The sequence below is a fragment of the Siphateles boraxobius genome, unplaced genomic scaffold (assembly GCF_051911475.1).
Source record: "Siphateles boraxobius isolate OS27281-9 unplaced genomic scaffold, OSU_SipBor_1 22, whole genome shotgun sequence".
In the NCBI taxonomy this organism is placed as follows: Eukaryota; Metazoa; Chordata; class Actinopteri; order Cypriniformes; family Leuciscidae; genus Siphateles; species Siphateles boraxobius.
This window is the reverse complement of record NW_027508833.1, coordinates 9,663,248-9,687,744: the sequence shown is the minus strand read 5'-3', so window position 1 is coordinate 9,687,744 and position 24,497 is coordinate 9,663,248. Positions and strand designations below refer to the sequence as shown.

At 36.7% G+C, this 24,497-nt stretch overlaps 1 protein-coding gene across 1 annotated transcript in view; it reads right to left on the bottom strand.

Moving 5' to 3' along the window:
- Positions 1-1,515: 1,515 nt before the first annotated feature.
- Positions 1,516-24,497, bottom strand: part of nol10 (nucleolar protein 10) — a 34,166-nt gene continuing 11,184 nt past the window's right edge. The window contains exons 14-21 of the mRNA XM_077238576.1: positions 21,599-21,725; positions 16,641-16,720; positions 16,449-16,547; positions 15,128-15,214; positions 14,844-15,011; positions 8,425-8,738; positions 4,409-4,511; positions 1,516-2,017 (exon numbers count right to left, since the gene is read on the bottom strand). Of these exons, the coding sequence (XP_077094691.1) occupies positions 1,835-2,017; positions 4,409-4,511; positions 8,425-8,738; positions 14,844-15,011; positions 15,128-15,214; positions 16,449-16,547; positions 16,641-16,720; positions 21,599-21,725 (1,161 nt within the window). The 3' untranslated portion in view covers positions 1,516-1,834. The remainder of the gene's footprint in view (positions 2,018-4,408; positions 4,512-8,424; positions 8,739-14,843; positions 15,012-15,127; positions 15,215-16,448; positions 16,548-16,640; positions 16,721-21,598; positions 21,726-24,497) is intronic.

Here is a 24,497-nt window from a genome sequence, read left to right as displayed (position 1 = left end):
TGTCTGCCAAACCCACCGGTTCTTTTCCACCACCATCTTTATCCAGCTGTTTAGCTGAAATCAAAGATTGGCTTTCAGCCAACTTCTTGAAGGTAAATGGCAACAAAACTGAGGCTTTGCTTGTTGGGACTAGATCTGTTTTGTCTAAAACTAATTGTCTTTCTTTGTACATTGACAATACTGCAATCGGTCCTTCTTCACAGGTTAAAAGTTTGGGTGTCATCATGGATAGCACACTATCCTTTGAAGCTCAAATTAATAATATCACGCAGATTGCATACTTCCACTTGCGTAATATTAACCGTCTCCGTCCCTTTCTTTCAAATATTAATACTGCAGTTCTTATTCACGCACTGGTCACTTCACGTATAGACTATTGTAATGCTCTTCTCACAGGTGTTCCCTCCAAATTGCTACATAAGCTTCAGTTGGTTCAGAATTCTGCAGCTCGTGTTCTATCTAGAACACCTTATACTGAGCACATTTCGCCAGTTCTTCAGAAGTTGCACTGGCTTCCATTAAAGTATAGAGTTGAATTCAAGATCCTGCTATTCAATTATAAGGCACTCCATAATCTTGCACCCTATTACCTTTCACAACTTCTCCATGTTTACACTCCTTCACGGGCTCTCAGATCTTCATCTTCAATTTCTCTTGTGGTACCTCGGATTCGACTTACTACCATGGGTGCCAGATCTTTTAGTTATGCTGCTCCCCGCCTATGGAACTCTCTTCCCCTTGATGTTCGCAATAGCGACTGCTTGTTGACTTTTAAAACGCGTCTTAAGACAAATCTTTTTATACAAGGTTTTTTATAACATGTTGTATTGAGTTTTTAATGCACCTTATTTGTATGTGGCTTGTTTGTTGTGTGTATTGTCTTATGCAGTGACCTGTTTATTGCTTGTAAGGTGACCTTGGGTGATATGAAAGGCGCCATTAAATAAAATGCATTATTATTCATTATTATTATTAAAACAGAATGGCATAAGTTGTCAAAAGCAGCACTGAGGACTAGCAAAACCAAGATACCGCATACACCAGAGTCAACTGCAATAAGGAGATCATTTATGACCCTCACTAAAGCGGTCTCAGTACTATGCCCTTTTTCTGAAACCAGACTGAAAAGGTTTAAGGAGACTGTTTAGCGCTAAGTGATTATTTAACCGAGTAACCACATTACACTCCAGAACCTTAGCCAGAAATGGAAGGTTTGAAATAGGCCTATAGTTAGACAAGTCAGAAACATCACAACCAGGCTTCTTAAGGACTGGTGTAAGGACAGTTATTTTTAATTCTGTAAGAACAGATCCAGAATTCACAATTGAAGTTATAGGAGGACAAATTGATGCAAATGTATTAGTTTTGTAGAGTAAAACCCATGACTTGGTTGTAAACTAGTATAAAGATTCAAAAACATTTAAAAAAAAATGATCGGCAGTAAAAGTTAATTGATGCTGAATGGGAATGAATTTGTGTGTGTAAATGTAAGAGAACAGAACAGGACAGAGCAGATGTTGATAATGTTTTATGGTTCTTCACAAAACACAAGGTTCGGTTTAATGTACTGAGAGGCGTTGTGAAAAAAAAGATCGGATTGACACACACACACACACACACACACACACACACACACACACACACACACACACACACACACACACACACACACACACACACACACACACTCTCTTAATGTGAATCAGTGACGGCATCTGTACTGTAAAGGTCACTTGAAGACAAAAGTGATTCCTGCAGATGTCTGATCAGACACATTTTAAGGCAGTATTAAAAGTCCTGTGTCAACGCCTAGTGACCACGATCAGCCCTGAGTTTAAAAGGGTCTCCTTCCTCTTCCTCTCCCACCGCCTCTTCCTCTAGAACCGCCTCTTCCTCTAGAACCGCCTCTTCCTCTTCCTCCCCTGTGAGAATGTAAGTGTCCAGCCGCCCGTCTGATCTTCCTCCTCTCCTCATGATGGTCACGTTCAGCCTGTTGTTGAAATCGCTGCTTCTCCGTCTGTGAAAGTATAAGATGGAGTTAGTGGCCAAGCCAAAATGGTTCACAACTCGTCAAAGAGATTTTTTTTATAACTGGTTCCAAAAGGTTACTACTCTGATGAATCTTAGCAGTGTAACAGTGTTGGGTTGTGATGAGCTAAAAGCAGCGAGACGCATCTCCACTGTTCAGTAGCACAATACTTCAGCTATTTTAAAAATAGTCTCTTTTCCACTAACAGGTGACCTTTTCAAAAAAAGATCAGATTAGTGTGACAAAACTCACTCGGGCTGTAAATAAGATGTGTTTTTTCATGCTGCTAAGAGGCACTGGGAAGCTTGATTCATTTTAGTGATTCATCAGCTTTCTTTAGTCATTCATTGGTTTGTTCAGACAGTTCATGGAAAGAAACAGTTCAAAGAAATGTCCCAGCATGGCATTTATAGTGAAATACAGTCTTTAAATAAGTACTGCTGTCAATCAGAATATTCGGACTCTTTTCTAGTTTTGTAAGTTGTATTTAGAGTTTAGTATTTAGTTATCTGTTCAAGTTTAAAGTGGTAAACCTAATTTAAATGGATAGAAAAACAACTACTGCTTAAACTTGTCATAGAGGTCCAAAAAAAATCTACTATCGCAACAGTGTTTTAACTCTGTCATTTGGTTGTAGACGGTCAAACAGTTTTATAGTTTTATAGACTATCACACAAAAGTTTGAAATATTTTTTAAAGTTTCTGAGAAGTCTCTTCTGCTTACCAAGGCTGTATTTACTTGATCAAAAACACAGTAAAACAGGTATTGTGGAGTATTATTACATTTTAACATATTAACAACTGTTTTCTAAAATACATTCTGTAACTGTAATTTATTCCTGATCTAAGCTGAATTTTCAGCATTATTACCCCAGTCTTCAGTGTCACATGATCCTTTAGAAAACATTCTAATATGCTGATTTGATGCTCAAGAAACATTTATAATTATTATCAATGTAGAACAGTTTTTGCAGAAACCATGATATATTTTTCTGAAGATTATCTGAAGAATAGAGAGATCTGGGTAGATTAATGTTTTTACTGTCACTTTCGATCAATTTAATGCATCCTTACTGAATAAAAGTATTAATTTCTTACAAAAAAAAAAATTCTCTGACCTCAAACTTTGAACGATAACTGTGTGATAACTAAATGAATTTGAGAGCTAGAGCAGAAAGTGTAGATAATCACTGAACAATTACAGAAAGCTATTACATGACTTTAGAAGAGCTGGATTATAGTGCATGAGTCATATAGAATATTTTATTTTTAATGATGCTTGACAGTTTGTTGTCGTTCTAAGGAAAAAATCTGTGTGTTCGATTTATTCCATTTAAATCCATTTATTCATTCTAGGGATGCACCGATATGAAAATTGGGCCACTACCAATTACCGATAATTCTCGATAACCAATATATTGGTCGATAAATCTAAATCCAAATCTTTATATAATTTGAGAGCAATGTCCCAAGCACACAATTATAATGATGTTCTAATTTTAATTTTATGTACCCTATATATGACAGACTTGCACTGCACATGTTGCACTTATTTACATGTTGTATTTTTCTTTTTTGAAGTGATTCCAATCATATTTTAAGCAATTCAAAACCATCATGATGAACAGTGCGCATCTGAACTGTCTCAGCTGAAGGAAGTAATCCATCATTTATCCGCTTTAATATATCGGCCAAATTTCCTTATTTGAACATATATCGGCCGATACCGATATATCGTGCATCCCTAATTCATTCCTTTAATGCAAAGAACATTCATGTGTGTTTAGATTTTGGAAAGATCAGATAACCTCAGACTATCCGGTTACTAAAATATTTCCATGAACATCCAACAAAGTAGCAAAGTGACTTGACTGAAGGATGTGTTGTACAGAGGAGTATGGGAATTAAATGGGTGTGCGAGCGGGCGAGCGGTCAAAAGACAGAAAACAACGGTGAGATTTTCAGGGCATACTGAAGCCATTCTTCAGTCTATGGTGCGAGTCAGCAGAAATCTGAGCTGGGAATATGTCTGACCCAATTTTACCACACCATCATCTTCATTTAACCAAAGAGGGAGGAAGAGCGAGAAACAAACATATGACTAGGTCAGGATTAAATTAAAAGGTTTTCAGCAAACATGTAAGTAATGGCTTATGTAATTGTTTGAATAAATCTTGTCATCTGTTTTTATTCGTTCAGAAATTTCTAGGATTAAAACATCACAACTGTTCATTAAAGAAAATTCTCCCATATTAACACACATTCAGTGCCCTGCAACTCAGCTGATCTGCATGACACATCATTAGAGATCAAACAAGTGTTATAAAGTGTTAGTCTGCACCGGTGGCAGCTCGGATAGGCTGCCATCATCATGCTTACCTTCTTGAGAGTGAAAGAGAGCTGTTTGCTTCCAACTGCTGTGTCGCTGAGGTTTAGCATCCCTGATCTCTCCTCCCGCTGCAGTCGCTCCTCCAGAGATGTCCTGTGTGACGGCAAACAGTGTTCAACTTTCATCTAACAATGATTGAGCAAAAGACATAAAAATAACCAACTAACAAAGAACGTCTCAAGTAATGGGGCACAACGGCACAAAAACTCACCGCAGCACAGCGACACTAAATATATATTTAAATACTTATATATTTTTTTGTGGTAATAAAATTGACATAAGCAAAGACCTAAGTACCAGTGTGTGTATGTGTGAGTGTTATTGTAACACTACTTGACAGTTTCGAGCTTTAAGTATTTACTAGTGTTTATTAGTTCTAAATGCTTCTGTTGTCTGCTGTGTTCAGGCTTAAGTTTCGTTCGACTACATTCAGGAAGTGTACTGAGCCACTTCTGGTATTAACTGACATGGGTTAATTGCAATTGAGGATCGTTTTAAATCGAGTACTCAAATTTAATCAAGGAATTGTGCCCTAATATAATGTTTATTTTTATTTTAATGTTTATTTTTGGCAGAATATCCAAATATATTTTGAATCAAAGGTCTAAGAATCATTCACAATAAAACTATCAATATGTATAATGCAAATAGATTGAATTTTGATATCATGTTGACTTCAATGTCAAAACCGTGCTAGGTTAGGTTCAAATGGTTAATAATGTAAAACCAAGTCTGGGAGCATCAGACAATTGTTTAGCACTTTAAAAGCCATTAGGAGGTTCACAAGGACATGCTCTCTATATTTGGCATGCTCATTTATATCTGGCCCTGAGTCAACATGTGTTAGCTGTCAATAAACCACCCACTGAGTGTCAAACGAGGTTAGGACATGATTGCCAGTATAGTTGTTTTAATAGATTTATTACAGTACACATTTATCGTATGTATTAAAAGTAATAATAAAAAACTGCACAAATTTAACTCTATTTTGGCTTTGTTTAAAGTGTGAGCAGAATTGTGAATCGAAGCAAATCGTGACATTAGCATATTGTTACACCCCTAATAAATAAAAGCGTTTCAAAAATACTCAGAATCGATATGCATCAAACAACTGATATTTTTGACAACACTAGTCCCTTCTCTATATGCAATCCATCTTAAAAGATGACCCATTATGCCCTTTTAAAAAGTATTGATGTTGTTTTTGGCTCTACTAGAACAGGTTTTCATGCTTGAATGTAAAAAAAATAACCACATTATTTTCCCCATATTCTCCATTGTTGCAGCTGCTCTCTTCCCAGTGTGTCAGTAACGCTCTGTTTAGTTCCTGTCTCTATGAAGCTCCTCCTCCTGAAAAGCACAGTGTGCTCTGATTGGTTGGCTGGATCAGTGTGTTGTGATTGCTCAAGTGCTTCAAGTGTGACTAACTAACACATTACTAACTCAACAGGCCCCTCCCCTTTATTCTGCGTATTAATTATTTAAATGTGGAATATTGTTGATTCCCGGAAGAAACTCAAGACTACAATGGAGGCGTTTCAGGAGTTCAGAAACACTGACACTGATATAGAGAACAGGGATTAAAGTGAAAAAAACTTTTTTTCAGGCCAAGTCATTTCCTATAACTTTATTTAAATAGTCGAGACCAATAACGTTTTAAGGGGAGATGTTTTAAACAGCTTTAATATTGCCAGTTTGCATATTTTAAAAGCTATTTTAATCTATGAAAAAGAATCACTTAGCTTGACAAATAATCAACCATCTACATAACTTTTATTTATCTTATAAGACCAAACATGCTAAACTATATTAATACATAGTTTGTTCCATGGCAAATGGTTTTGGGTGAGGGCAAAGTGAAGTTTCATAACTTTATATATTTAGGCTATTTAACTTTAGTCAGCTCTCTAATAGGCTCTCAAAGTTAATGTTTGACTGAATTGTTTGCTTTATTTCTCATTGTATAGCTTCTTATAGCCTACTCATACTTTTATACTGGATATTATTGATCATTAAAACTGACATTTAACAAAAAGAGACAGGGTTGTGTGATGTTATATTCTAAAATATATAAAATATTATTTATATATATTTTACTATGCATTCTCTTCACTGTATCTGTACATGTATAATAAAATAAAACGATACAACCCTGTCTCTGTTTGCTAAATGTCAGTTTTTAATGATCAATAATGTTTCATATTTTTAAAACGAAAACAAAAAGCAGCAGGATTGTGTTTCATATTTCGTGTTGTTATAAATATATGGAGTGAAGATAATCAATGTGCGTTGCCTGAACCACATTTGTGTGGCCAATATGTTTATGATAATATGTTCATTTATAAATGAAAAGAGGCGTTTTATATATATATTTCGTTTTATTGTTGATGAAAAGAGGCAGAGTTGTATTTTATACCATATTTCGTTTTATTGTTGCCTAAAATATACAAAGACATAACCGGAGTAGCCAGAGCGAGCTGAGTGACGCGATCAAGAACGCAGCTGTTCCATTTGCAGAATAACCGGACTTGGTATTGAGAAACGGCCAATATTGACCCGCGTTCTGTTTTCTATCATGCGCCGTGCACGTTTGCGATGACGTAATATGCACGCAAACGCACCAGGGTTTGATAGAATCAAGTTGAGTGTGAAACAAGACCAACGCTGCGGGGGGCAGCAAACCAGCTGTAGCCTGACATGCACTTCTCCAAAACTAAGGGTGCTTTCACACCTGTACTTCGGTTCATTTGGTCCGGACTAAGGGCGAAAAATTATACTTTGTATCATTTTCAGGCGTTTTGGTTCCTTTTCACACCACACTGATTGCTCTGGCCATCAGTTGATAAATTGATGAAACGAACCAAAATGCAGTCATGTGACAACATCCACTTCACTCGTTGGCCAGATGAGTAATGAACATATTTCCACAACTGCACTTAAATTGGTCAGAATTAACGTGCGGGAAAATTCCAACAGAACTCCCGGAAGTAAACAAAGAGGAAAATCCGGCAGACATGCAGAGAATTCGCTCAGAATGTATGTTCAGAATCAGCAAGAGCTTTATCCTTTCGCAAATCCCCCCATAAACAACAAAGTCTAGACGCTATATAAATAAGAAATTCACTGTGCAGTGCGGACAACTCAGTGTTTATAATGAGATTTTAGTGAGAGTGCAGAACGCGGTAAGTCAGTCATGGCTTAAAGGGAGCGCTATTGAAAATCTAAATAATAATTTTGTTTGACTACGGAAGCTGGTTTAGTCCAAAAATGCACTGTTCTTTGGCAGTTGGGTCTGTCCTCTTCGAGGAGGTCTCGGTATGCTTATTTGGTCGGCTTTTGGTGCGCGCCCGAGTGCGATTGCTGCTTTCACACTTGTCCAAACGAACCGCACCAAGGGGGAAAACGTACTCTAGTACGATTCAACCGAACTAAATGAGGCAGGTGTGAAAGCACCTTAAGATTAATTTAGTGAACACGGAGCAGTTTTTCCCGTGAGCGGGAATTGAAAACCCGGAGTGGACCATGAGCGTAGTGATTACAGAATGCTGAAAGTGGAGAGAGGAACTTGCTTTCGCTCCAATCCAGGCTTTATCACATCCCCCTCAGCAGGGTGAACACACCTCGTCTTTCCTTAATTTAAGACATATTCAAACTAAAATTAAGACATTTATCACAGTATTTGAGAAACGAAAGCCTATTTACGGCCTTAAAATTATGAAAAGTTAATTTAAGGCATGGACAGACTGGAACCCTGCAATTGACGGAAATCCGCCGTAGCGACGGAGAACTTTAATCCCTGAGAGAATAACTGATAAAGAGGGACTTTGTGCTTTGAAACTATGCAGAGATTTTTCATGCTCAAACAACAAGATTACACACACTAATGAAAGATAAACATGTGAAAAAAAGCATAATAGGTCGTCTTTAAGCTCAAGGTGGACTTAATTTTCCAAAATGTGGTGCTATAAATCGGTTTAAAATTTATCTATGAGAACAGATAACTTACTTCTGCATCTTCTGCTTGTGGGAAACGTCGTTGAAGCTGCGGAACTCCTCTCCTGCTTTGATCTGGTAGAATCGAGGTTGGCTCTGGTTCTGATGCTCCCGTTGGAGGTTTCCAACTGGATCATAACTCTGCAAGTTGGTGTCTCGGTCCTGTTGCCTCCTCTCTTTCCTCTGGATGAAGCTGCGTTCTCGCTCCTCGGCCCGTAAGAGACGTCGCTGAACCCTCACCTCCTCCACCCAACTCTTATCGTCATCATCAGAGCTCTCCTCTTCCTCTGAACCACGGCCTTCCACCTCCTCCTCCTCTGAGCCATCCTGCAAGTGAGACCACGAGTTTGAGAGAAATTATGCTCTACTTGTTATATTATTATCTCCCACAAAATGAAAAGACGTTAGCTCTGCTCCTTGTGACCTGCATTTTCATCAACACCTATGTTAATTTAGTATCACGGAGTTAAATACAGTAGTTTTTATTCATATTTAGAATTATTTTTGAATATTTTGTTTCCTTTTTAATTTTTAGCTTTAGAAACACTGTTGTGTTTTTCAGGGTTATTATGACTTACTAATACAAAAATACTATTTTTTATTTATTTAATTTTTTAATATATTTTTATACATTAAAAACATTTCTGTTAATTGAAATAGTTTCATTTCGTTAACAAAATGATGAAAAAAAGTTTGGTTGACGACCTTTTTTCCATGATGATATCGATAAATGTCAGTAATCAAACAGTTGATGATTCCCATTAACTTCCATAGTATTGTTATTTCCTACTATGGAAGTCAACGGCTACCTTCAAATGTTTACCGACATTCTTCAAAATATCTTTTGTGTTCAGCAGAAGAAAGAAACTCAATTCAGGTTTGGATCAACATGAGGGTGAGTAAATGATGACAGAATTTTCATTTTTGGGTGAACTATCCCTTTAAGTGCATAAATTCAATGATAATTCAGAGTTCATAAACCTTTTTGTGTCTACGAAACAGTCCCAATGAGGTAAGGTTAAGCAGCCTGATACAAATATGCATGTTTTACTTGCAAAATAAGAAACGTCAGTGTTTTTGTTCAGCGCCAGCTCACCCACTGACTGTCATTGAGCACTATTATAATCAATGCAGGGTAGACACGGTCTAAATCAGAGGTTTATTGTGCAGCACTGACAGCTTCCCTCATCACAACGAGAGAGTTTGTGAGGGTGCAGTGACAGTCAGAGAGCTCGCGCTGAACCATTCAATCAATCTGATCATTCACCACAATACAGCCAGAGCTTTAGTGTGCTGTTGCTCAGCACTCAAATTGTTTTGCATGGATATCCTACATAAATAATATGGCCGGCAACACTACACTACAGTTCAAAAGTTTGGAGTCATTAAGATTTATAAAAAAAGAAATTAATACTTTTACTCAGCAAGAATGCATTGAATTAAAAAAGAAGTGACAGTAAAGGCTTTTACATAGTTACCAAAAAATGTCAAATAAAAGCTGTTCGTTTGAACCTTTTTTTATTCATCTAAGAATCATAAAAAAGACGGTTTCCAATAAAATATTAAGCAGAAAATATTCAAATTCAGCATTGATTTCTAAAGGATCATGTGACACTGAAGACTGGAGTAATGATTAGGGCTGCAACTAACGATTATTTTGATAATCGATTAATCGGACGATTATTTTTTCGATTAATCGATTAATCGGATAGAAATTAAATTAGATTTTTTTTTATTATAACTAAATAAAACCGTAAATCAGGGTATTTATGTGTAAAAGTGTACTTTAAAAAGTGCAAAAGCCACACATTGAGTTTTACTAATATCAATATTTGCATTGTTTTTAATGATAATTGCTGATGGCAAGTTGACAAACATGATTATTGTTAAAAAAATGATATCCAACATATTATGTTTTAACACAATTTTTGTTAAAACAAATTTACACAGACATGTTCAGATGTGAATATCTGAACTAAAAACAAACTAAAAACATCTAAAATATATAATTCATTTAATTTTTATTTAAAATTAATTATATATAAGGAATATAAGGATAAAGAATATAATATATATTATATATATAATAGTGCTGTCAAACGATTAAAATATTTAATCGCGATTAATCGCATTAATGTCATAGTTAACTCGCGATTAATCGCACATTTTTATCTATTCTAAATTTCTCTTGATTTCTCTTTGTTCATTATTTTTTCTCATTTTAATGCTCTTATCAACATGAAAAAAGTGGATTGCTTTCTTTGTGCACATTTTTTTTATTGAAAACAACATAGGCAATACTGTGTTAAATTTCACACTAACATTCTCATTTGGAGCAAATAATTTCTTTGTAACACAATGTAACACTGTCCATCAATAAAAGGGTGAAAGAAATACTGACGAGGTACTGATATTGACGAGGGGGCGGAGAATTAGCATTAGGTGTGTGTGTGTGTGCTTGGCCATCATCAAGTGGTATTTCAGACTGGACGTGCTCCGATGATGATAGCTCAGTTCATAACGACAAAACACACATATCACTTTGGTCTAGTCAATGGAACCATTTGGCAACTTTTTAAAAGTAAACTTTCCATTCAGAATCTTATTGGCATCCATTTCGGCTTCTCGCGCTCGTCATCCACTCAAAACGTAACTTTAACCTATTTGGCCGGCTCGCAAGCCCAAACAAGTGTGTGTGCGCGTGCCTGTTGTTTTGTTTCCGGTCTAGATCCACTTGCGCTTTGGTCAACGAAGCAACAAAACGTCCTCGCACGGCGCAAGCCCTTGAAATGAATGGGTTTCATAGCGCAGCGCCGCGCATGCCGCGTCCTGTTGCAAAAGCATGTGAAAAAAAAACTACAAAGTTTGCTAGACCAAAAAGACCGTTAATCTCGCGATAAAAAAATTAATCGCGTTAAAATGGTTTTGCGTTAACGCCGTTAATAACGCGTTTAACTGACAGCCCTAATATATAATATAGAAAATAATATAATATAAGGATAAATTGATTAAATAAATATAGAAAGACTGAAAACAATTGTGTGAATGTAGAGCCGCAGTAGATCGCGTTTGAAAAACAATTAAAACTTAGTAGACAAATGCTATAAAAAGAGAACGGAATGGAGGTAACGTTACCCAGCAAGCTAACAGGCTTGAGTAAAGGACAGGAGAAATTATGCATTAGTGCACAAGCATTCGCTGAAAACCACTGAGTACAGTGACTAAAAAACAATATTTTACCGCTGCTGTTATTAACTGCCTTTATATTTAGTGCTTCGCTTTGTAAAGACTGTTTTAATTTAACCTATTTCTGCGGTAGCGCTATTTTAATCCATCACTTACGTTGCGAGCGAACTGATTGCGCAACCTGATGCTCGAGACAAAATACAGACATCCCAAGATCCCGGAAGTCCCGGGAGTCTCCCGCATATTGATTGCGGCTCCCTGATGCCCGCGAATTAGTTCAAACTCCCGAAATCTAGAGCGCGCAAGCAAGAGCGCGCATGCGAGACAGAAGAGACTGCTCCAAACCGTGTAGCGCGCGCGCTCGGCAGAGCGCCTGAGGGAGAGAGACCTTGCGTGTGTGTGCGTACCAGTAAACGCTCCCCGTGACGTAAGCAGACCAACTAATCGATAATGACATTCGTTGACAACGATTTTCATAATCGATTATATCGATTAGTTGTTGCAGCCCTAGTAATGATGCAGAAAATTCAGCTTTGATCACAGGAATAAATTAAATTTTACAATATATTCACGTAGAAAACCGCTGCACTGACAAGCTGCGCATAAAATAAATCGCAGCCTTTGCTAAATCACGTGCAGTTTTCATTGTGATTGTGCAGCCCTAACTACTACATACTAAATAATAATTTTACGTAATTTATTGTGAGGCATTTGCAGATACCCAGCTCTATCAGTAAGTGAGCATGGTTTTTGTGAAAGACTAGGGGTGTAACGGTTCTCAGAAAAAAAAAAAAAAAGAAAAAAAAAAAAGTACTGTTCTCCACCCACGGTTCAGCACGCACTTGCACCGCTGTTCATCTCTAATCTGATGACACATCTATCATATAGGTTTGTTGAAAATAACGCATTAAACAGACAGACCGTACCGCTATGTTTCTGTCATGTTAGAAACATAGCGGTACAGAAACATTTCCACTAATGTTTCTGTCGATGGATACGCATTCTGGCTTCCCAATGTTACAATAAAATTACATGGACAAAACGGTCACTCTTTATAAACTTTGTTTGCGAGTGTCATATGCTCTATATGAGCAGTCATTTATGCCGTCATCACCTGGGTGTTCATAGCGCGCGAGTGCAGGTAAGACCAGAGCGTTGCTGTCTGTGTTTAAACTAAACTCCTTTAAGCCTTACCCATTTAAGCATTAGAAGATTTGTGTGTGAAAACAGAAAAAAACTGAGCCCTGATATATTGAAGGGCAGGTAAATGTGACATTATATTGGGTTTATGTGAAGATTGTTTTAAGTTCACAAATTAAAAGTTGTATTTTGTAAAGCCTAATTTTTTTTAATTTTAATTATACTTTAATGCTAAATGGCAAAAATTGAGAAAAAAAATATTCAGAGACATAGCAGTGTGGTATCCATTGATACCAAAAGATGCCATTAAACAAGTGTTTAAAATATATGGGTCCTTCTCAAAAAATTAGCATATTGTGATAAAGTTCATTATTTTCCATAATGTAATGATAAAAATTAAACTTTCATATATTTTAGATTCATTGCACACCAACTGAAATATTTCAGGTCTTTTATTGTTTTAATACTGATGATTTTGGCATACAGCCCATGAAAACCCAAAATTCCTATCTCAAAAAATTAGCATATCATGAAAAGGGTCTCTAGGGTAAGAGGGTAAGACACAGAAAGAAATTTCTGAACAAATAGGCTGTTCCCAGAGTGCTGTATCAAGGCACCTCAGTGGGAAGTCTGTGGGAAGGAAAAAGTGTGGCAAAAAACGCTGCACAACGAGAAGAGGTGACCGGACCCTGAGGAAGATTGTGGAGAAGGACCGATTCCAGACCTTGGGGAACCTGCGGAAGCAGTGGACTGAGTCTGGAGTAGAAACATCCAGAGCCACCGTGCACAGGCGTGTGCAGGAAATGGGCTACAGGTGCCGCATTCCCCAGGTCAAGCCACGTTTGAACCAGAAACAGCGGCAGAAGCGCCTGACCTGGGCTACAGAGAAGCAGCACTGGACTGTTGCTCAGTGGTCCAAAGTACTTTTTTCGGATGAAAGCAAATTTTGCATGTCATTCGGAAATCAAGGTGCCAGAGTCTGGAGGAAGACTGGGGAGAAGGAAATGCCAAAATGCCTGAAGTCCAGTGTCAAGTACCCACAGTCAGTGATGGTCTGGGGTGCCATGTCAGCTGCTGGTGTTGGTCCACTGTGTTTTATCAAGGGCAGGGTCAATGCAGCTAGCTAACAGGAGATTTTGGAGCACTTCATGCTTCCATCTGCTGAAAAGCTTTATGGAGATGAAGATTTCATTTTTCAGCACGACCTGGCACCTGCTCACAGTGCCAAAACCACTGGTAAATGGTTTACTGACCATGGTATAACTGTGCTCAATTGGCCTGCCAACTCTCCTGACCTGAACCCCATAGAGAATCTGTGGGATATTGTGAAGAGAAAGTTGAGAGACGCAAGACCCAACACTCTGGATGAGCTTAAGGCCGCTATCGAAGCATCCTGGGCCTCCATAACACCTCAGCAGTGCCACAGGCTGATTGCCTCCATGCCACGCCGCATTGAAGCAGTCATTTCTGCAAAAGGATTCCCGACCAAGTATTGAGTGCATAACTGAACATAATTATTTGAAGGTTGACTTTTTTTGTTTTAAAAACACTTATTTTACTGGTCGGATGAAATATGCTAATTTTTTGAGATAGGAATTTTGGGTTTTCATGGGCTGTATGCCAAAATCATCAGTATTAAAACAATAAAAGACCTGAAATATTTCAGTTGGTGTGCAATGAATCTAAAATATATGAAAGTTTAATTTTTATCATTACATTATGGAAAATAATGAACTTTATCACAATATGCTAATTTTTTGAGAAGGACCTGTATTGTCTTTATGTTGTTTCTACATTAATTTGGAGATTCAATGTGAAATTATTACAATAATATATTACAAACTTTAATGTTAGGTGTAGTTTTTTTTTAAATTAATTGACAGCACTAATTTATAACTTATCTTATATTTAAATATTATTGATGTATTTTTGTAATTGTCTTCTCTAAGCCGGATGCATGCGATACAGTCTAAGAATTTGGCCAAAATGATCTTATATGTAATGAGGCAGCATTATGATGCCTATCTTTTCGAACAGATTTTGGGACACATTAAAATAGTCATTAGGTTTTGGAACAGAGCTGTAAAAAGTGATGATGTTGTGTACCTGCTCCTCTTGCTGAACAAGCTGGCTGAGTTTCTTCCTCCGCTTTTCTCCCACTTTAGACACGATAGGGTTCAGCAGACGAAACTCCTCGCTCCGCTGATCCACTTGATAATCCGGGTTCTCGAACATCACCTTGAAACGGTCATCCATCAGAAGATTGTCTACGGCCTTGGAAAGACAAAAAGACGATAGCAAATTTAGAAAAAGAGACAAAAGATTTAAAAGATGACTAAAATGTCTGAAATATTTCTATAGTAACTCAGTGTGAAAGAAACATTGCCCACATTGGCCTTTTTCTTCCTCTTCTTGCTTGGAAGCTCACTTTCCTCCATGAGTTTCAAGGCCAGTTCCTTATTGACCTTAGGCAGCTTCTGTTTAGAGATAAGAGAGAGAGAATGACAGTCAAAGCATTGACGATAACAGACTCTGAGGAATTAGAAACATTACATTCACTCAACCTAGGGCTCTATAATTTCAGTGATGACGAATCCAGTCATAAGAATGGAATACGGAATGTCACAGAATTTGGCTAATTTTGGATGAATAAATAAAAAGTAAGGCTGTACTCAATCAAATCGTGACATGGACGAGTGCCTGTGAATATAAAAATACAAAAAGACTATTGATGTTGAACTATGGAATCTGCACATCTCTCTGTGAATGAGCGCCACAGTTGTCAACTACATATACTCAAGCTTGTTAAAGGAATTATCACACAAATTTCAAAAGGAATCGTTACATTTTCGTTTAATTATAAAAAAAATCATGCATTGTTAATGTTTTATGCTTAAATTTGATAAATTTGTATTAAATCATAAATCCAGAAAGACAACAACAGATTTTCTGAAAATACAGAAACATTTTATAGGGCTCTATTATTGAACAAATTTAGTGAAATCTTAAATTGTAAAAGTTCAGATTTTTTCAAATTTAATTAAACCATTAAAACGGTTTAAAAATAAAATAAAATGCATTTTATAGGGTCCTAAAAATGCTATTTTTTGTTCCAGTTTTGATAAATTGTTGTTAAATTGTTTAAGTTTCATGTTTTCGAATTATAAGGCAAGCTTTTTGATTAATAAAATTATTTTAACCATTCAAACATAATCCAGAAAAATTAAGAAAATTAAGGGTCAGAAGTTGCAAAAAATAAAATGATTTTCATAACCACAGCTAACTAAAACATTTCTGAAACTTTTATTCAGTGATTTTCTGGATTACACTTTATCTGGTAACACTTTATTTTACAGTGTCCTTGTTCATATGTTACATGTACTTACCATAGCAATAACAGTAAATTATGCATAATTAAATGCAACTAACCCTCAACCAAACCCCAATCCTACCCTAAACCTCTAGTAAGTACATGTAGTTAATTAATATTACTTAGTACTTAAATATATAATTACACTAAAACAATAACACTAAAATAAAGCGTTAACTTCGAAAGCGAAAGCGACTGTAACAAGCGACTGTTGAAAGCGACTGTAACAAGCTTTCTTTCCGCCAGTCCTTCTGTCGTTCTACATCTGCCACTTTGACTCATAGCTGAGATAAGCACACAGTCAAACATGCAGACAGCGTGAATGTGGCAACAAGCGCTACCTTGAGCTGGACTCTCTGAGCTCTCGACTCATCGATCTTCTGACGGATTCGGTCCTTACGGTACTCTTCATAGGCGAACGGGTTCGCCATGGTCTTTACCTACAGAAAAGCACAGCAATCAAACATGTATCATTTAACCATTTAAAAGATGTCTTTTAGAACATGCACAAATGCCCTGACACAAATCTGCACCTTGTGGTAGAGCCTGATGTCCATGAAGAAGCCGTGCATGTAGGCCCTGAGAAGAGCCGAACCAATCAGATGCGTCAGACCTTAGAGGGGGAAAACAAGCTAAATTACAGGAATTCATCCAATTACAAAAAACACTATGTTGAAAATTTTACACAAATAACAACCAGTTCAGTTGGTCCCAATCGACTATTTTTTTCCTGGTATAGACACTTTTAGAGCACAGATTTAAAGCACTTATATCAACTATAAAGATATTGTTAAAAATTAAGTCATCTTTATTTATATAGCGCTTTTAACAATATAGATTGTTTCAAAGCAGCTTTACAGTGATAATAGGAGATTAAAGTAACAGAGATAGTTTTGGTTTTACAGCAGCTCTAGATAAAAGTTATTGTCCAGCTAAAGTTAGTTTTTGATTGATTCACTTCCGTTGTAAAGATCATTAGTTATTAACTGCTTACACAACACCGTTCTAACAGAAAACCGTTAACGCGCTCCGGCCGCTCATTTGCACAACAACAGTGCCTGGCGGCTCGAGAACGCAATCCTTAAAATAAGTTACAAGGAGCAAGCCTTGAAAATTTTGAAAAAGTTATCATTTCTGAAAACGCTGACGGTGTGCACATGCGTATTACGTGTTTAGTCTATAGGTATGCGTGTTTGAATATATATGTGCACAGGCGTGTAGTCTTTCTTTACAAATTGACCTCAGAAAATTACTTGTCCTGCCTTAAAAATTAATTATACAGCGTTTTTGGTCGCTTCCGCGTATCAATGTGAACTGGAATCAAAGAAGACTAGCATTGTGCCACTTTGTGCTTGTTTGTGGTCAGTGGAACATTAATAGTTAATGTGATGAGCTTCAGTTGTGGTTCCTCTGCTTTCTGTGTAAAGTTCAGCAGAACTGACGTACGTCCACTAAAAATCACCTTGACATCAGTTAATTAAAGGTCATTTAAAAACAATTAAGTATTGGTTATTAGAAAAACGTGAGCAAAATTGGTTTAATACTTTAATGCAATGACATTCAGCCAAGTTACATAGTGCTTTGAACAATAGATTGTTTAGAAAATCAGTGTTCATCAATTATAAAACAAATTTAATTTCATCTGTAAAAGCAGTTCTACAGAAGATAAGTGACATTATTCAGCTCATTGATTAAATTCAGTTCAACAAGCATCAGCGTAGCAAAGTAAGCGTTATCTCAATTCAGTTAAAATCTTGTTCTCATCCGATAGTGTCAGTGCAGTAAAACTGATAATGTTACTGAACATTAAGTATCTTTAAAACCCCAACTCAGCAAAGCCAAAGGCAACAGAGGCAAGGAACTCAAACTCATCAGGTGATGGAAGGGGAGAAAAAAAAATTGATTTAAGTGTGCGTGCTAATACATTTTGGAGCCACTGCAGTCCGTAAGCATGCACAAGTTTCTATGTAGTATAACCTCTTGCATCATGATCACCACCTAAACACTCGGAGACACTCTTGAACTTCGAGCACCCTGAACCAACAGGACAGGACAACAATTTTCCTTCTTATATGGTATTTTCATTGTTTTCATTGATTTAAAATGACATGGTTCAAAGAAGACACTCAAAGCATTTTCAAGAATTCAGCTGAGCTTTGTGTGCATTGAGCAGGGATGAGCTATTCTATAGATTACATTCACTGATATCATGCTCACCAATTACACTACTGATAAAACGCTCATGAGTGAATCACAAAACACATGAATAGATCCAGACCCACAGCATCTCAGCAGCAAATGTCTCTGACGCATTCTAACCAGAATGCAAAAGTTTCATCATGGTATATTTTTATTTCCATTCATGCCAAAACCCTTCCAATTCCACTCTCTTTTGACTTTACTTCTATGGAACTCAAAGGGAAACATTTAGCAGATCAGCTGAGCTACTTTATACCCATTCAACAAAAGAGATTCCAATGAAGTCATAGAATAGCTTTGAGTGAGAAACAAACCGAAATTCAAGAATAAAAATGTTTCCAAAGAAATGTTGCTTTCCATCCAATCAAATCATGATGCACCCAATAAATTAACGGCAACACTTCACATTACATAAAATATCCTGTATATTTTCATACTTTTCATGCATTAGGCACCTTGAACTCAATGACATTTTTTAACTTAGAATTTATGAATCTAAATGAATGATAATTTCAACATTTACTAATACTTTATTAAAATCAAAAGCTGTATCTGTTAATATTATTTAAAGGACCTGAACTGACATGAACTAACAATAACCAGTTGTGTGTAGAAGATTGACAAATTATAAATACTGTAGTAATAAATGTATTTCCCATTGTTAGTTAATGCATTCCTGAACGTTAACTAATTGGACTTTTATTGTACATGGCTATCTAAAATGTATTTTTTGTGAACTAAATCTTTAACATGATTAATAAATGCTGCTCTTACTTTGCATTAACTAATAATAATGTATACAGCCTTATTACAATCTTATTTGTTCAGGAGCCGCAACTAACTTTATCGGATCTCATATAAATTATAAACAGCATTGGACTTCCTTCATAAATGTTTTCAAAATTTGGTAAATGAGGGAAAGTTTCAGTTCCCACAACTTTTGCCTATGATAGTGCACGAGAAATAAGCTCACTAGACTTTCTCTCCTGTTACATAATCCGGCCATTGCACCTGGCCCTCCACATCACACACACACACGATTCGATCCGCTTTCTGCTGACGGCAGCATTCCTGAGCGGTTTTCCCATCTCCGACCCACTGAACTGGATCTTATCACTGCGGTAGGTCTGACTCCATCCAGTTTGGCGACTAACATATGTGATATTTTTCTCTGTTTGAAGTTTAGCAGTTTGAAGTTTAGCAGATTGAAGTTTTGAGGGTCAAAGCTTGTAAATCACAGCTCTGCCTGTCTTTCGCAATTACTGGAATGTTCTCATTGTAAATACTTTGTATGCAGACACACCCCACACTCTGCATATATCGTGTCATAACGTGCTCCTCAATGATAAAACTATAACTATGTCTGGACTGAATCTGAAGCTGCAGAATTCCAGATTTCCTCTTCATGTGAATACACACAGGCTACCTCTCACTTCCATTAAATAGTGCAAAACACTAAAAACAAAACACTAGAAAAACAGAGCTGGGGGAATAAAGAATAAAGGCATAGTTACTTTTTTGCCCAATCTTCTTTTAATTTTTGGTCTACTTTATTGCTTTCTGTGTGTCAGAATTCATTGCGTCATGGGTTCATGATCAGACGTACCGCTGTATCAGTGTCCTTATTTGCACATACATTTCATTTGTTAAAGACATGATGAAATATGTGCGCATATACAGTGCTGGTTCATGTTTGGAGTAGGAGAGTATGTGAAATATGTCTTTATTCTCATGTATAATATGGAGAAACTGATGACGTAGAAACATACTCTCCAGCCACAGCTGCCAATCACCACTCCGAATTATCGTATATACGTCACTTTGGTTCAACTTCGCTTTTTAAAGAGGGAGAACAATATAGTTAAGAATAGTGGTCGACCTATATATCGCCACGGCCGATATATGGCTTTTTTAAAATATCGGCATCGGCAAAATATCGTTTTTCTGATTGGCCGATGTATTGGAAGCGGGACTTTTATTCTGACGCCGCTGAGGACTTATTTTGACGGGCGGCGCTGAGAACACCAGCACCAGAAGAGAAGGGCAGCGCTTGATCACACAGTGCTCACTCACATTCTCCGTCTTCATTAGTTTACGATCTCTGTCAGTCAGATCTAATACTTTGTTAGACAGAACCGGGGGCAACAGAACTGGTCAAAGAAAGTAAATGGTATGCGAAAAAGTAATACGTTTGCTTTTATATTATTTGTAACCGAAAAGGCAAACAATCAGCCTAAAATACTTTCTAATTTACAGTCAACATTCCGCAAATGCGCATCTACATAATTTAAACAAATCTCTGAATATCTAATAAACATTTAATTTCACAAACCTGGCAGATTTAATCTAATTGAGCAGTGATATCTTGTGAAGTGTGCATTTGTAGCCTGCATAAACGTGTTACTGCGAGTGACGGTCGGTCCGTGTGAAGTGAGTGAATGCGAACAGAAGATCAGCTTCACAGGAGGCTCGATCGAAACACTATAAATCCTTCATTTTAAAATATGCTGTGCTATATCCAGTGGCCCACTGTGTCATATTCATGTCGTTTTCACTGTGTGCAGTATGTAAAATTAGCGTTACCTTGTCAAAAGTCAAAGTAAAAAAAAGTCTTTATTTGAAAAAATATGATTATCGGTGATTACTGATTAATTACCAGATTACTGAGTGCCCTGTTACAGTGTTTACTTCCTTTTTATTCACATATTCATATATTTTTAAACAATTACTTTATTTGTGAAAAATGTGGATTGCAGATTCAAGAAGTTACCATCTAAAGTATAGATTTTTAAATATGTATTAAATGTATCAAATTTATTAAATATTGATTTATATAAATATAAAGTGTGTGTGTGTGTGTGTGTATATATATATATATATATATTTATATATATATAATATGCATGTGTGTGTATATATATATATATATATATATATATATATAATATGTATGTGTGTATGTATATATATACCGTATATATATATATATATATATATGTGTGTGTGTGTGTGTGTGTGTGTATATATATATATAAATATCGGCTTTATATCGGCCATCGGCCACCCTGCTCTCTAAGATATCGGCATCGGCAATCAAAAAACCCATATCGGTCGACCACTAGTTAAGAAAAGCAATTTTCCCTTAATAATAAACATATTGAGTGTCATTATGGTTTTCATTGATGTGCAAACAACACATATTTGTTAACATCCCAAAATATGTGTTTTAGGGTTTCATGAAGTTTAATGCAAGTATCTTATTGGTGATCTTAGGACAGATCCTCCAACTTACCCAGATTCTCCAGGTCTTTGCGGGTGACAAACTTGTAGTCGTCATAGATGGTGCTCTCCGGGTTCTCCTCAAGCTCCTCTGTGAGGTTATCCAGGAAGGAGCACCAGCGTGGAGCCGGACCGAGAGCCTGAAACGGCCACACACAACAGAGAAAACGCTTGAATAAAGGCTAATTTATGTGCCAGTTTGCATTGTGCTTAAATGCTGCGAAAAGAACATTTCCTTCCAAAATTCCCAGTGAAGTGGAAAAAAGGATAAATTATGGAAATATTATTTGTAAGTGCCAATAATTTATGCTGAAAAAAAAACAACCCCCCCTCTTTTATACAAACCACCAGATAAAATTGTGGTTCACTTGAATAAATTATGACAGAATTCTATCAATATTGTACAGTAAATTGTACTTCTCAAAGTAATAACGTATAAAAACATTAGATTGATTTATTATTATTAGGAATAGCAAACAACCAAAATAGTTTAAAAGATGTTGTACAGTATACAAGTTCTGTTGTGCAGCCCCTTATTTGACAAAAAATAAAAATGCGGTTTAAATTGTTAAAGTTGTATGATTTTTTTTCATTCGACACTTATTTTTATTTAATTACATTTTAAATTATTAATTTAATTTTTGTTTTTAAGTTTTATGAATTAATTTTTTTAGACAACATTTTTGAGATACAATTTTAATTAAATCCAGAAACATAATCCAGAAAAAAATACAAATTGAGGAAACAGAATCAGGCAAATAATAAAAAGGTTTTCATGTGTACAAGTAGTAGCTTACTCTGAGGAGTTTACGTTGAATTACATTCATTCCTGAAGTCTAACAAACACGTGGAATGCATTTCCTTCCCCATGAATGGTATGAAATTAATATTGTTGTTAAATATCAATATCGCCAAAAATATTATCATACAGCCCAACCCGAATTATGTGGAAATGTGATGAAAATAACATAAAACAGGTTTCATTTTCTTTATGCAAAATGTTATTTAATTGTATTGTTTTCTTTTGAGTTTAGAGTGAAATGTGATCCAGACATTGATAAAAGATTCATTTTTAAAAGTTCTGAACCATGTTCTGTTTGACAGAAATGTCAGTGCTTTCATGAAGTGCTTATAAACTGAAATTATTTTATTGAGATCTCGAGTTTGTAGTTCTTATTTCTGTAATTGTGTGTACTAAACTCAGGTCCTGCCCTGACAGTCTTTTGTCTGGTCTCTGTTTAATGTTTCTTTCTTTGTCTTGTGTCTGACCACATGGTCTTTGTTAATGTTGGTCATGTGCTCTTCTAGTCCCGCCTCCTTGTTTCCCGTCACCACGCCCCATTGTTTAGTCCTTTTCTAGTCCTCATTTGCTTTTGATTGTGTTCACCTGATCCTCATATGCTCTGCTCTCTTTATATTGTACTCTTTTTCCTCGTCTTTGCAATTGTTGTGCGCGTGCATTTCTCACAGATCTTGTAAGTCAATGCTAGATTTAGGGGGCTTTCACACTGGCAGTTTAGTTCGGAACGGGGCACGGTTCGCATGAAAAATCGCTAATGTGAACCCTGTCATGGGACCCGGGTGCGCACTGGGGTACCGAACCCGAGACTACCTGGAGGAGGTGGTCTGAGTTCGGTTGCTCCCGAACCGTGCTGCGATTTGCGTGTATGTGAAAACTACACGGACTCGGGTGCGCACTTGTTCAGGAAGTAAAGTATCCTGCGCATGCGTTTTAGTCGATTATGATGTATTTAGTTAAATAAAACACACGTAAGGGATGAAGATTTACCCTGGATACGAGCAAGAGTGAGTCTGCAGTGTATTCGCGCATAGTGCGTGCAATCAGGGCAACAAATTAATGGAAATCCACTGTCTCCTCAAAAGAGACCATTTGCAAGCAGCGGAAAAACAGCTTATGCGAAACACACACACACACACAGTTAACCTGGGTTGTTTACTCAGCTATGAATAATGGCACCAAATTAATAAAAAACACAATATATTGACCCGCGTCGTGTTTTCTATCATGCGCCGTGCACGTTTGCAATGACGTAAGATGCACGCAAACGCACCAGAGTTCGATAGAATCAAGTTGAGTGTGAAACCAGACCAACGCTGCGGGGGGCGCCGGGAACAAACGCGCTCGGGCTCGGACCGCAGCAAACGAGCCCAGTGGAAAAGCCCCCTTAGTTATCTCTCAGTTCTAGCTTTGTATTTATTTCATTTAGATTTTTTCAGTTTTTTCTTTGTTCCTGATTTTTATTCTAGTCAAGTTCCAGTATTCATTTTGCTTAGTTCTCCCAAGCTTTGATTTTGTTTTCTCTCGTTTTTGATTTGATTGTTCAAGTCCCACTGTAGTCAATTTTATCCCTAAAACTCATCTTTGATCTTGATCACCAAAATGACAAATTTAAAAGTTTTTCCCTGAAAAAAAATCTTCACGCCTTAAAATATCTCGAATGTAACTCTACACCCTTGCCTCATTTAGTATACGCGGTTCTATGATTTATGCAAATGTGCCCCACCTCCACTCACTCAAACAGCTCAGAGATCCACTCGCTGACGATCACACGTTGATCTGATGGTTACAAGGTAGTTTGTGACGTCAGAAAGACCAGCGATTTCGAACCTTGTTTTTGAGACTGTCTTTGATTCACTGCAGTTTTAAGGAGAAAATACTCAGCAATGGTGTTGACTTATAAATTTACACATGGTTTGTCTTAAATCAGTGGTTCTCAACTCCAGTCCTCGGGACCCACTGCTCTGCACAATTTTTTATGTCTCCTTATTCAACACACCTGATTCAGATCACCAGCTCGTTAGGATAGACTCCTTGATCTGAACTGAGTGTGTCAGATAATAGAGACATACAAAATGATTTTGTATGTGATTTTCACCACAGGGGGACTTTA